Genomic DNA, 14,966 nt, shown 5'->3' on the forward strand with positions numbered 1-14,966 from the left:
AATCTGTTACCAGTAGGTTCAATCTACATTAAATTATTAGTGATATGCTTCAGATTCAAATTTGTAATTGCTTGAGGCAAGACAACATTCTGCCATTTGCAGTTGATGCCAGTACAATTTTATTGGCACAAAACTACATTTCACACACAGAAAGCAAAGAAAGTATGATCAATTAAGGCTCCACATGCAAGTGGGATAAGGAAATGGAATAATTAGTAATGGTACAAGGTACACACCATCACGTACCATATAGTGGCTTGTGAAGTATTTACATGGATTTAGATGACCAATGGTAAAATAGTTGTCATGAAATTACCTAGAAACAAACACTAAAACACTAAATTATCAACATACCCTCCAAAATACTTGTCACCGTATGTGTAATACTGTGCTCTACCCCTTGCTACCGTATTTCTCCATGCTACACATTCTGACACACACCCCATTAGTATAATTACTAAGATGCTCATTATTTACAAAAAACTTCAATGATACAGAAAAAATATTGAAAATTATAGCTTCTTTCATCAACACTAACCTCTTTGTACCAGGATCCTTCATGACTACAACGTCAACAATTTCACCCCATTGTTCAAAATGCTTCTTCAGGGACTCATCTGTTGTTCGGTAGTCCAGACCACCAATGAACAGCTTCCTGACATGTTCTGGTTCTGGCCTGTCCCCCTAAAAGCAGAAAATCAATTATACTAAAACTTCGTAACAATATAATCATGTTTGCAATTCAACAATACCTGTAAAAGCAGCACACAGGGGTTTCAAAGCTACAAATAAAGGAAAATCAAGTCTGGGATTACTTTTTTTGTGCAAAATACATAACTAAGTTGATATTTTTAAGATGAAGCAGATAACCCAAAAGTAAACATTTTCTATACAGTGAGTAAACTTGTGGACAATCTTTTTCATATAGCACTCAAGGAATAGTTCCTACCTGTGCACTTTGAAGAAATTAAGTCTTTGAAAAGAATGACCACATTAGCAGTAGTTGCATAGCAACATATGAAATTAGCAGCATGGTAGGTCTCGAGGTGGTAGTTGATACTTTTGATAGTGACCATTCATTTGATTTACAAGATCTTGTCACACACTGAAGAATGCAGCACTGGGATTGTAACAGAATTCACAACATGGTTGCTTTATGAAGAGCACACAGCAAATGACTAAGTGACCAGCATGTACATGAGGAACAACTTCCCTGAGTATTTGAAAGGGTCTGAATGATGGGGGCATCTGGCAGCAAGTACAAATAGTACACAGTTGATTTAGTAATATCACACTGCTACCAAGCAGGTAGTTGACCTGTGAGGAGCAGACAATTTTTTATTTTTTTTTTTAATTAGACAACTCTCCATTCAATAAGTATCTGTGAAAGATCCAAAGAATAGTATCTCCTCCCCCCCCCCCCCCTCTCTCTCTCTCAAAGCAGTTAACTGCTGAAGCATTCGCATGACAGATTGGAGCATTCCTAAAAAGCATTTGGTCTCCCACAATGTGAAATCTGATTAGAAACTGAAGAAAATAGTAGTGGCATTTTTGGGAAAAATTTAAGGGTATCTTTAAAGGATAGATTAGTGGGAAATGAAGATAGTTTATTTGTCTCAGACACACAGTGTTTGATGCTATTGAATTTCACACATGTTAAATTTCAGGAGTAAGGAACATGTATCTTGTTTCCTCCAAAAAAATTCCTGCCCCAGGTACATGCCTCCAAAGATGACATTGTCAACACCAATTTGAAGATGCAAATTTCAGAATTTTTTTTAAATGCTGTATCTCAGTAATAGTTCTAGATATTTTGTTACAAGTTTTTTATTTGAAAGATAATTGCTTTACAATTACAATGGTATCCTCTGTTTGGACATATCTGTCAAAGTTATTTTACTGATGCCTTTTGAATTTTTTTATAATTCACAGAAAAAATGTTTTTCAAAAATGCCAATCCAGAAACATCAGATTTTTCTGGTGATTAGTATCATGTAATACTACATGCTCTGTAAAGGAGAGCTTCCACTTTTAAGCTGAACATGTTTTATTTTAAAACATTCTCTTAACTTTCAAGGGTAATGTATATCTTCACTGAAATTTTTTTCTTACTAATTTCTTTGTTACAATGTATACTTCTATTGTCTTCGTTGCAGTTATTTCTTTTCACTTCCATTGTTGCAAATATTTCTTACACTTTATTGTAGTTTGTCATGGTAGCCGTGTGTTAGCCACATATGGCCAATGCGGAGCTGGCAGAGAATCAGAGTCCCTGCGAGAGGCCCGGATGGAGGTCTTTCACACATTCTTAGTCTCCTTAATGGTATGCAGTTTGTTGCGCATACTGGGATTATGCCATTCCATCTCCCAAAGCTGAAACACCTTGTGGCTTAATAATGACCACAGGTCAGTTACAGGGATGTCGATCTCCAAAAGCAGTTTCCGTGCAGACTGTTCGGCCAGCCAGTCGGCAAGTTCATTTATTGGGATTCCAATGTGGCCTGGGGTCCACACAAACACCACAGAACAACTGGACCATTCCAGGGCATAGATGGACTCCTGGATGGTCACTTCCAAAGGATGATGGGGGTAGCACTGGTCGATAGCTTGTACCGGCCTAGGTGTACGCCGTGGAGGCGTACGTGAATGGACTAAGTATAGGTGGTAAAGGCAAGGGCTCCACTTCAGACAGAAGAGATCGGGTGCAAACTGCAATTGTAAGCCCCGAACTGGGCCTCCGATGCGGGAGATTAACTGCTATGGACAGGAAGACAACGCGGTAATTTGGATGCGGAGGAGAACTACAAATGTGTGCAACTTAACTGGTGAGCAGTTGTGCATGCCTAAATTTCAATGGAGGGATTCCGACCTTCACCAGGATGCTGGTCACTGGACTTGTCCTAAAAGCTCCCGTTGCCAGTCGAACACCACAGTGGTACAATGGGTCGAGTAAACGTAACACTGAGGGTGCTGCCGAACCATAAACCAGACTCCCAAAGTTAAGGCGGGATTGAACAAGGGCTCTGTAGAGCTGCAGTAGCATAGAGCAATCTGCACCCCAGTTGGTGTTGCTCAGGCAGCGGAGGGCATTGAGGTGCTGCCAGCACTTCCACTTCAGGTGACATCCTATGAACTGATATGTATATGTCTCCACTACTGTGAGTGGATCATCATTAAGGTACAGTTCTGTTTCTGGATGAAAGGAACGACGACAGAAGTGCATGACACATGACTTTGTGGCTGAAAACTGGAAGCCGTGGGCTAGAGCCCATGACTGCACCTTGTGGATGGCTCCCCGTAGGCGCCGCTCAGCAACTCAAGTACTGGAGGAGCAGTACAAAATGCAGAAGTCTGCATACAGAAAAGGTGAGATGGATGGCCTGACAGCTGCTGCTAGACCGTTAATGGCCACTAAAACTACACACACTCAATACAGAGCACTGCGGGAACCCATTCTCCTGGATATGGGGGGCAGAGCGGGAGGACTATGGGAGGCACTAACTTGGACACAGAAAGTATGGAGCCATAGGAAATTTTGGATTAAAAGATAATAATAATAATAATAATAATAATAATAATAATAATAATAATCAGGAACTGGCCCTCGAGACCCCACTCACATCATGTGGCAAGGATATGATATCACCAGATGGCGTCATATGCTTTTTGCAAATCAAGAAAGACAGCAAACAGGTGTTGGTGTCTGGAAAAGGCTGTTCAGATGGCAGACTATATGGAAACTAGATTATCAGTGGTAGAGCATCCCCAACGGAAACCGCCCTGGCATGGAGCCAGTAGGCCACGTGACTGCAGGACCCAACACAACCGCCGACTTACCACACATTCTAACAGCTTACAAAGGATGTTGGTGAGGCTGATAGGCCAATAGTTATACAAATCAAGCAGGTTTCTACCGGGTTTAAGCACTAGAGTGAGGGTGCTCTCCGCCATTGCAATGGAAAGACACCATCGCACCAGATCTGGTTGAAGATGACGAGGAGATGTCACTTTTAGTCGGATAAGATGGGTTCGATCATCTGATCAAATCCAATCTGGCCCAGGAGCTGTGTTGTGGCAATGTGAAAGGATGCTGAGGAGCTCCCACTTTGTAAATGGAGCATTATAGGGTTTACTGTGACGTTCAGTGTACAAGAGGGCTTTCCTTTCCATCCATTGTTTGAGGGTGCGAAATGCTGGGGGATAATATTCTGATGCTGAGGCTCGAGCATAGAGCTCAGCAAAGTGCTCAGCAACAGCATTTGCGTCAGTGGATAACATACCAGTAACACCTGTCAGGGTCTGGTAACCACAAACACATCCGATCTTCACCCAGTCTTGGGAAGGTGATGTATGGCACCCAATGATTGACACACAGCTCTCCGAACACTCCTGTTTCTGTCATATTATAAGCTGGTGAACATGGGCACAAAACCATTTCAAAGCTATTAGGTGGTCTAGGGAAGGATGCCGCTGATGTCACTGTAAAGCTCGTCGATGTTCTTTAACGGCCTCAGCAATTTCCAGAGACCACAAAGGTACTGACTTTAGCCGGGGGCACCCTAAAGAACAAAGGATCAAGTTTTCCACCACAGAAACCGTGTTTGCTTAAAAATTTGTTTTTGGAGGGGGTCCACCTTCAGTAGAACAATTTTTTTCTGTTTTTTTCTTTACTCAGACATGTTTCACTGAGGTTTTGCAATTTTTATATTACAACTATTCAGGAAATTAGACATTTTTGTTAGTTGGTGAGCTTAATATTTAAGTGGTAAATTCTTTTATGCAAAATAACTGGATACTTCTGTTACAGTAATACTGTACTGAAATTATAGTTACCAAAACTTTCCCCACTAGCTGTTTCATTAGGAGGCGAGGTCTAAATGTGTAAATTACTGATTCAATTTTCAAGTGACACTAAAATTTAATTCTAAGTTAACAAAGCGGACAACTTCGCACGAGTTTAACCTCTGTCAATTCTTCCTCCCACCAATGAGTCTTCGACTACAGTTTTTACAAGTTTTAATAATGTAACATTTATTTATGTTTCATCATGTACAAAATTGGATCCCCTTTTGTTTTTCTATGCTTCACTACAGGTCAATTTGTTACCACAGAGTCTCAGTTTTTAACGTTCATTGGCAGAGCCAACTTAGAAGTGCGTCACCTTTGAACCTAACTTAAGACCTCAGGTTGCACTATTGCTCAGTCTGTCCAATAACACACTAACTGAAAACTTGTTAGTGTGAATACAATGTTTTCAAAAGAAAATAAGTATTTTAATTCAAACCACTCATATATAATGGTATGCAACGTGATGTCCATTTTTTAAAGTTGGTAACAGTGAAGTTAACTTCAAACATCCAGAGTTACAGAATGGGTAAAAACTTTCCTTATGATTACCATCAATCTTTATTTCTATTTACACTATTCATCATATTAGTCTTTGATTGTTCAAAAACTTTGTGCAACTGTCCCACTTGACAACAGGAACCCCCCGCCGCCCCCCCCCCCCCCCCCCCCCCACCACAGCACTGTATTTCTCAAGTAAAGAGCTAAAATTTTACGAATTATTCATTAAGTGTACAGCAACAACAGCGTGCCTTTTCTCTTCATAAAATACCTTCCCTCCATACATTCTATAATTTTCGAATGCATAACCGGATTTTGAAAAAGGAGAACAAACATTCAGCAGTTTGACAATATTCAGGACCTACGCTCAGTGTGCAAGAGTAGGGCACCGACAACAAGCCTACATCTAATTTGTTTATATAATTTGACCTCCCAGACACCAGTACATATGTTCAATTTTCAACCTTTAAGTAGGATAACCTTATCAATAATACACTTTCCCATTGCTGCTGTACGCAGCCGTGAAGATACTCCTCGCAGTAAAATGCACAATCCAGTACTATTTAATAGCACTGACCGAAACTGTCCTTATCCTGCACATCTACTATCATCACGTATTACATGCACGTAACAAATCTGACTTATAAACCAAGTCTTAACAAACGCGGAAGTCAATTTGTTCGTTTCTTGACTACGAATATGATTTAATGTAACTTACAAAGTTTGTTCCGAAGAAGCATCTAGAGATAAGAAACAAATGAAGGAATTACATCGTCACCAGCCTACAGGGAAAAAAGGCAACAAATCTAATCCATAAAAATCACTCTGTGCCGAGATTACCATATATTTTTTCTGTTTCTCAGCACGGTAATATTTGTCGATTGAGGTGCAAATATTTTGAATTTTACGCACATGTTGCCGAATCGAGTCCGGTATTTGCACATTACACTGCTAGATTTTATGAGATTTAATAATGAAAACCTCACGTTTGCAGCACTCTTTAATTATATTAAGGTTTTCACACAAATATTTCCAACCGGCATAGAAGGATTCTCTATGCCAATATTCCAAAGTACCTCCATAATGATTTAAGGAATGTTCCCGCTCCACTTACATGTAATGTTTTTACAGAAAAATTACAAAAAGAATACCGCGTAGAATTAATCAGAAACTTAGCAAATGTTCTGGCTCACCTCCGGTTCCGACTTGACCATTTTCTCCTCACACCTTCAGCAATATCGTCTTCCAAACTAAAACACGCTTGAATTCCACTATGCCAGCGTCCACGTCCAGCGAAGAAAAGAAAATGAACTCCAAACTCACTGTAGCCAACTGTTTCGTGAGTAGTTTATGCCAAAAGCTAGTCCTACGAAAAAACACTGTTATTCACCAGTACGTAAAAAGATGAACTCTTGTAAAAATTAACCATGACAAAGTAAGAATTTTAGGTTATCGCATTAGGAAAAAAAGTTCAGTGGAATGTATGCAAAATACCCTTGCAAAATGGAGTTAGCAATACGGAGTTTAGTATCATCTTTGGATAGGCTTTGCCACATTCCTATCAGGCGATTACGTTAGTAAAATGGCGGTCCCTGATAAGCAAAAAACACAGGGTCTCGCAACGAAAAGTTGTACTAGTACAGAAGCAGCTTGGGCCAGTTCTCAGTAATGAGATCACAATGTAAAGCAATATAAATTCTGATTACGAGAACAAAAATTTACATTACAGTACCGTAATTCACAAACTTTTTGAGCTCATGCTCTGTAAAATGAACTCTCCTATTATTCACTCTCCTATTATTAAGCACATTTCTCGTTAATACTAGCCTTTAGACAGAACTGAATTTGTATTATAACAAAAGCAATTCTGTACACTTCAGATTGATACGTGCTATGTTACGTGGTACGTAAATCTTATCCACATAACTGGTGATCCCAATAATGAAGGAATAGGTATAAGTGTGTGCAGTTTATTTTGCGGTCAGTTAAATATGGTGCCACGACAATGGGAGACACACTCAAGCATTTGCGTGCTATCAATGTCGAGATTCAATAAATTAGCAGTGAAAACCAGGGTTTTGAAGTCTTCCTTTCTGAAATGTAAAAAGCAAACGTACTGGAGTGCAGAAGAACCGAACAACAGTGCACAACCCATCAGTGGCTCAGCGAGTGCAGCAACAATGTCAAGAACACACCACCGTTCATTTGATCTTTATGCTACGTGAAGAAGTGATGTTAAGCAAGATTTGAAAATGTTGAGTGTTCCAGTTATTTCTTCCTCCGTGCGCATTTGTGCTCAGGGACAATGAACTGCCGCTCCGTTGGCTCCAGTGATCCTTCTATGCTGCATATAGGGTACGAGTCCTGCTGTTTAACACTCAGCTAGGAACATCGTTTTACAGTGCGTTCCGGGAACATTCGTTGGGAGGCGGACAGTTTGTTGGAACATCCACCTGTTGGGCGAACATCCTTGTTTCCCACTGCTTAATATTAGGATTTATCCGAAAATTAAAAATGAGTAAACCGTTGAAATTAAAAGACCAGCTTATTTGCTCAATTGCGGAAAGGAAATCCATCAATCTTAAAGTAAGTTTTTACAGTCTTGTACAGTATTTTAGCTGTACGTAAGTAACGAACAGAGTCACTTTGTTAGACCTTAGATGAATTAACTGACGAATTTGGAAGGTCAATTTCCGTGCTTACCGTATGCGACACGTTGGGTTGGTTTCCTTATATTTCTGAGCCTGAGTCGTGTCATTACGTTGGCAGATCGTTTTCTTCAGGAGCATTTGAATCTGTGGAGTCATCTTCAGAGGCAGAGTCTTCAGAACGCATCTCCCCCGTCATCTGCATAATTCGTCTGCTTCTGCTTTACATATTTGCTGGTATTTTTCCAGTCATACCACTCTAAAAAAACAGCCTGAGTTAGGGACAATCTACGCTACAATTTACCCACTGAAAGTACACTGGTGTCCAAAATTAAAGCAACGAACCACAATTTCCCTGTTCTGTGTCTAATTCACAATATAGTCATACAAACTGTTAACAGATGTCCATAGGACCGTGTTCTGCATGGAAGATGGCATTCCGGTCAACTCACAACCACGCCAAGAACGGCGTCAGGGCACCTATCAAACGGGGTAGTGTCTGCCGGGTAGTCCCACAATTGCTGAGTGCACTGTCACAGACGGTGCAGTATGGCACAGAGAAGACGCCTACCAGTAACTCTGCAGTGAAGAGCCGTAGGAAGAATGGAAACAGGACAGTCGCAAACTGATGTGGCCCGATGGCTTAATGTGAATCGTCCTGTTGTTTCTCGGATGTGGCGACAGTTTATAGAGACGGAAACCGTATCCCGGATACGAGGGCAGGGCCGACCACGCGTGGCATCAGAAAGACCTCGCAGCACCCACTGGACGTATTGTAACGAGGCAAACGGTGCACAAAAGGCTTCGACAGAGTGGCCTTTAATGTCGGAAACCCGCTGTGTGTTTACCTCTGACGCGTCTTCACAGAAGGGAACGTCTAGCGTGGAGTCGTCAATCTGCCACCTGGACAGTCCAGCAGAGGGCCAATGTTCGTTTTACTGATGGGTGCTCTCCCGACTTCAATCCCATAGATCATGTCTGGGATGCACTAGAGAGACGCATTTCATCACGTCAACATCCACCAACCACTCTCCAACACTTGCGAGCAGCTCTGCAAGAAGAATGAGATTGATAACATAATTCACAATATGCCCCTTTGTTGTCAGCCTGTATTGCTGTAAGAGGTGACCACATCTCAAACTGAGCACATTAACCGGTTGTTGGAGTGTGTGCACAAAGCCGGTAAGTTGGAAAAAAAGAAGAAAATTTTTGTCTACCGTTATGGTTGTTGCAGTTGTTTACGTTCTGTATTCTACACACTGTTCCTACTTTACTATCATTTGTTTATAGTGTTTTGTGGCAAAATAAATGCAATCTTGCAAAATTTCCGTTTGTTGTTTTAACTTTGGACACCAGTGTAGTTAATGAAAGGAGCTGCAAAAAGAGTAGCTACCTATCTCCACAAACTAGCAAACAACCAAGAAGCAATGGTAAAATGAATGACACATAGTGAACTGAATCAAAATTGAGATTGTTAAGTGCGTACCTATGTACAGAAAATATTTCGAATGAGTAAAATTGTAGTTTATAAAGAAAGAGAATAACACTAAAACTAACTCAAACTACACTTTAAAATAAGATATTTGGTTGTTGTGATTTTCTGAACAAGCTGTTCGCTCCAAATCCCCCTAAGCAAACTCGCTAAAATATAACCTAAGATGTAGCATGATCAGGCAACTAAAAAGTCGTGTAAAATAACTTAAAGAATAAGATGGATTATCCGCCTTGGAGACATAATAATGCGAGTTCAGGAACGTTAAGTCTGTGAGGCCAATGAATATTTGTTCTTACTTGGAACATCCACCTGTGAGTGTAGGTCTGGGATGGAGGCAAGTTTTGTTGGTACGTTTGCAAGTGTGAGTTCTGCCGTGAGTAAAGTCGAATTACCGGCAGAGCTCGAAGGAAAAGCTGAATCACCATGTCCATTAACAGGTCAGTTTCCCGAAACGTATATAGGTTTAGCCTCAGTATTAAACCAGAATGTTGTCCAACTTGCAAATGCAGAGATGATACAAATTACTAACCATATAGAATGAGATTTTCACTCTGCAGCAGAGTGTGTGCTGATATGAAACGTCCTGGCAGATTAAAACTGTGTGCCGGACCGAGGTAACTAACCATATAAACAGAATATGAAGGAAAATTTTGCCCACCTCGCAAAGGAAGAGAGATCTAAGATATATATATATATATATATATATATATATATATATATATATATATATATATATATATATATATATATCATATCGCGAAGGAACAAACAGCGAGGATGGATGAAAATTTCAAATGATTTTCGAATGAACAAGCAGTGTTAATTAGTACTAGCATCCAACAGCGAATGAATGAGGATTTCGAGGGATTGGCTAATAGACAATCTGCTGAATTCGATAGATTAAATACAAATCTAGAAACTACACTACTGGCCATTAAAATTGCTACATCAAGAAGAAATGCAGATGATAAACGGGTATTCATTGGACACATATATTATACTGGAAGTGACATGTGATTACATTTTCACGCAATTTGGGTGCATAGATCCTGAGAAATCAGTACCTCTGGCCTTAATAACGGCCTTGATATGCCTGGGCATTGAGTCAAACAGAGCTTGGATGGCGTGAACAGGTACAGCTACCCATGCAGCTTCATTACGGTACCACAGTTCATCAAGTTTAGTGACTGGCGTATTGTGACGAGCCAGTTGCTCGGCCACCATTGACCAGACGTTTTCAATTGGTGATAGATCTGGAGTGTGTGCTGGCCAGGGCAGCAGTCGAACATTTTCTGTATCCAAAAAGGCCCGTACAGGACATGCAAAATGTGGTCGTGCATTATCCTACTGAAATGTAGGGTTTCACAGGGATCGAATGAAGGGTAGAGCCACGGGTCGTACCACATCTGAAATGTAACGTCCACTGTTCAAAGTGCCGTCAATGCGAACAAGAGGTGACCGAGACGTGTAACCAATGGCACCCCATACCATCACTCCGGGTGATATGTCAGACGGCGATGACGAATACACGCTTCCAATGTGCGTTAACCGCGATGTCGCCATACATCATCATGACGCTGTAAACAGAACCTGGGTTCATCCGAAAAAATGACGTTTTGCCATTCGTGCACCCGGGTTCGTCTTTGAGTACACCATCGCAGGCGCTCCTGTCTGTGATGCAGCGTCAAGCGTAACCGCAGCCATGGTCTCAGAGCTGTTAGTCCATGCTGCTGCAAATGTCGTCGATCTGTTCGTGCAGATGGTTGTCCCCATCTGTTGACTAAGGGATCGAGACGTGGCTGCACGATCCGTTACAGCCATGCGGATAAGATGCCTGTCATCTCGACTGCTAGTGATGCGAGGCCGTTGGGATGCTGCACGGCGTTCCGTATAACCCTCCTGAACCCACCGATTCCATATTCCGCTAACAGTCATTGGATCTCGACCAACGCGAGCAGCAATGTCGCGATATGATAAACCGCAATCGCGATAGGCTACAATCCGACCTTTATCAAAGTCGGAAACGTGATGGTACGCATTTCTCCTCCTTGCACGAGGTATCACAACAACGTTTCACCAGGAAACGCCGGTCAACTGCTGTTTGTGTATGAGAAATCGGTTGGAAACTTTCCTTATGTCAGCACGTTGTAGGTGTCGCCACCGGCGCCAACCTTGTGTGAATGCTCAGAAAAGGTAATCATTTGCATATGACAGCATCTTCTTCCTGTCGGTTAAATTTCGCGTCTGTAGCACGTCATCTCGTGGTGTAGCAATTTTAATGACCAGTAGTGTATATATACGCCACTGTATACTCTACTGCATATATACACTACTGGTCATTAAAATCGCTGGCTGACCTCCGGATGAAGACAACTAGGCCCTCCTCTATCCTGTTGATCGCTTTCGAGATGGTGGCCCACCTCTCCATGTTCCTGTGCTTCGAGAGTCCTGGCATCGATCCTCAACCAGTCTGACGAGCTGTTGCACTCGTGTCCAATTCGAGAAATCGGCAGAAATTCGGCAAATTGCCATTCTCCTAACAATGTAAAAAAACTGCTTAAAGAAGAGTTGTGGGAAAGAAAAAAAGGATTTAATAATTACTGAATGTTTTCTCCTTTGTGATGACACTGAATGTAATGACTATTTAAAGACAAAACAAACAAAGGCCAATATCACATGACAAGTGAACCATTCTAAACTTTATTCTCCATAAAAGTATAGAAAGAAATCTCCCAAGAACTGTTCATTTTACAGTGCAACTAAACTGTATGAAATACGATGAAACCACTACACACAAAATTTCTACAGGTACATATTAAGATTTTATTTCATATTTTATGTTGTTATGTAATTATCAAATGTAATTAAGAAAGTGAAATAATACGTTTTCCAACACATGACAAGTATGGTATAGCCACCAGTAACATACAATGAAGAAACAGTTCGTGTGGGTAGCAGGAATATATTTATTATTTATATACCAATGACGCATTTCGCCAGATTCAGACATCTTCATATTGTCTTAGTATTAAATGGTGTTGGTACGTAAAGTGCCGCGCATACAGAACTTCTAGCAAATACACTCCTGGAAATGGAAAAAAGAACACATTGACACCGGTGTGTCAGACCCACCATACTTGCTCCGGACACTGCGAGAGGGCTGTACAAGCAATGATCACACGCATGGCACAGCGGACACACCAGGAACCGCGGTGTTGGCCGTCGAATGGCGCTAGCTGCGCAGCATTTGTGCACCGCCGCCGTCAGTGTCAGCCAGTTTGCCGTGGCATACGGAGCTCCATCGCAGTCTTTAACACTGGTAGCATGCCGCGACAGCGTGGACGTGAACCGTATGTGCAGTTGACGGACTTTGAGCGAGGGCGTATAGTGGGCATGCGGGAGGCCGGGTGGACGTACCGCCGAATTGCTCAACACGTGGGGCGTGAGGTCTCCACAGTACATCGATGGTGTCGCCAGTGGTCGGCGGAAGGTGCACGTGCCCGTCGACCTGGGACCGGACCGCAGCAACGCACGGATGCACGCCAAGACCGTAGGATCCTACGCAGTGGCGTAGGGGACCGCACCGCCACTTCCCAGCAAATTAGGGACACTGTTGCTCCTGGGGTATCGGCGAGGACCATTTGCAACCGTCTCCATGAAGCTGGGCTACGGTCCCGCACACCGTTAGGCCGTCTTCCGCTCACGCCCCAACATCGTGCAGCCCGCCTCCAGTGGTGTCGCGACAGGCGTGAATGGAGGGACGAATGGAGACGTGTCGTCTTCAGCGATGAGAGTCGCTTCTACCTTGGTGCCAATGATGGTCGTATGCGTGTTTGGCGCCGTGCAGGTGAGCGCCACAATCAGGACTGCATACGACCGAGGCACACAGGGCCAACACCCGGCATCATGGTGTGGGGAGCGATCTCCTACACTGGCCGTACACCACTGGTGATCGTCGAGGGGACACTGAATAGTGCACGGTACATCCAAACCGTCATGGAACCCATCGTTCTACCATTCCTAGACCGGCAAGGGAACTTGCTGTTCCAACAGGACAATGCACGTCCGCATGTATCCCGTGCCACCCAACGTGCTCTAGAAGGTGTAAGTCAACTACCCTGGCCAGCAAGATCTCCGGATCTGTCCCCCATTGAGCATGTTTGGGACTGGATGAAGCGTCGTCTCACGCGGTCTGCACGTCCAGCACGAACGCTGGTCCAACTGAGGCGCCAGGTGGAAATGGCATGGCAAGCCGTTCCACAGAACTACATCCAGCATCTCTACGATCGTCTCCATGGGAGAATAGCAGCCTGCATTGCTGCGAAAGGTGGATATACACTGTACTAGTGCCGACATTGTGCATGCTCTGTTGCCTGTGTCTATGTGCCTGTGGTTCTGTCAGTGTGATCTTGTGATGTATCTGACCCCAGGAATGTGTCAATAAAGTTTCCCCTTCCTGGGACAATGAATTCACGGTGTTCTTATTTCAATTTCCAGGAGTGTAACTGTCCTGGTTAAATATCTGGAAACACTGCGCAGTGTCCTAGTTTAAGGCATGTGATGGTGGACAGTTAATGCAAGAAAGGATCAGGCCTACATATATCTGTGACCATGCAAACATGTTGGAGATGTAGCTGCTCACGAGATAACACGATGTACAAAGATCACATGATTGAAAATACGGCCACATGTGAAGTGAGGAAGAAGACGAAATCAGTACTGAGTGTTGCCACCATTGCTGGCTAGAACCGCTGCATTGAATCAATGAGGCTCTGGATGTGTTGCTGGGGTGTAGCAGTCCCTACTGCTTCCACATATTGCCAGAGCTGATCTGGTGTAGCAGCAGGTGGTATATCCTGGGTCAGTTGTTCTCTAGTCTTTGACCAGACGTTTTCGATAGGCGAGAGATCTGGAGAACAGGTAGGCTATGGCGGCAATGCAATCCGATGGGCTATGAATAAGTCTTCAACACTGTGTGAAACGTGTAGACACGCGTTGTCCTGTTGCAATGTGGTCATCAGCAAGTCCAAAGGTATGGGGCGACAGTAGGCTCTAACATTCTAGAGATGTGACACTGGCTGGTTACTGCACTGGCAGTGTGTACTAGGAGGGTGCGGGAGGGAACTCTAATACCACCACAGACCTTTATAACGGGTGCAGACCAGTAAGGCGTAGGATAAAGCAACGTTCAATAGTCTCTCACCATGCTGTATGCAGACTCTAATCCGACCATCGTCGTTTTCCAGGCAGAATCGGCATTCTTCAGTAAAAACACTCACCACAGCTGGCGCAAACACCTGTGCCGTTGATTCAGTACTAAACGCAGCAATGGACACCTTATTACTCTGCTGCAAACAACATCGAATGGTACACGCGGGCACTGCTTGTCGCTCAACGTACTGAATTCGTTGTGATGTGGTTTGTGATGTGGCAGAGCGATTCATCACTGCCATGAGTACAATATGCCTATTATCACG

The 14,966-nt window shown here is 42.9% G+C and overlaps 1 protein-coding gene across 2 annotated transcripts in view; it reads right to left on the reverse strand.

Moving 5' to 3' along the window:
• Positions 1-6,695, reverse strand: part of LOC126452543 (heterogeneous nuclear ribonucleoprotein A1, A2/B1 homolog) — a 52,971-nt gene extending 46,276 nt beyond the window's left edge. For both annotated transcript variants that reach the window (XM_050091108.1, XM_050091107.1), the window contains exons 1-2: positions 6,540-6,695; positions 539-684 (exon numbers count right to left, since the gene is read on the reverse strand). In XM_050091108.1, coding sequence (XP_049947065.1) covers positions 539-684; positions 6,540-6,560 — 167 coding nt within the window. In that variant the 5' untranslated portion in view covers positions 6,561-6,695. The remainder of the gene's footprint in view (positions 1-538; positions 685-6,539) is intronic.
• Between the last annotated feature and the right edge of the window lie 8,271 nt (positions 6,696-14,966).

Source organism: Schistocerca serialis, unplaced genomic scaffold, assembly GCF_023864345.2.
Source record: "Schistocerca serialis cubense isolate TAMUIC-IGC-003099 unplaced genomic scaffold, iqSchSeri2.2 HiC_scaffold_897, whole genome shotgun sequence".
Classification (NCBI taxonomy): Eukaryota; Metazoa; Arthropoda; class Insecta; order Orthoptera; family Acrididae; genus Schistocerca; species Schistocerca serialis.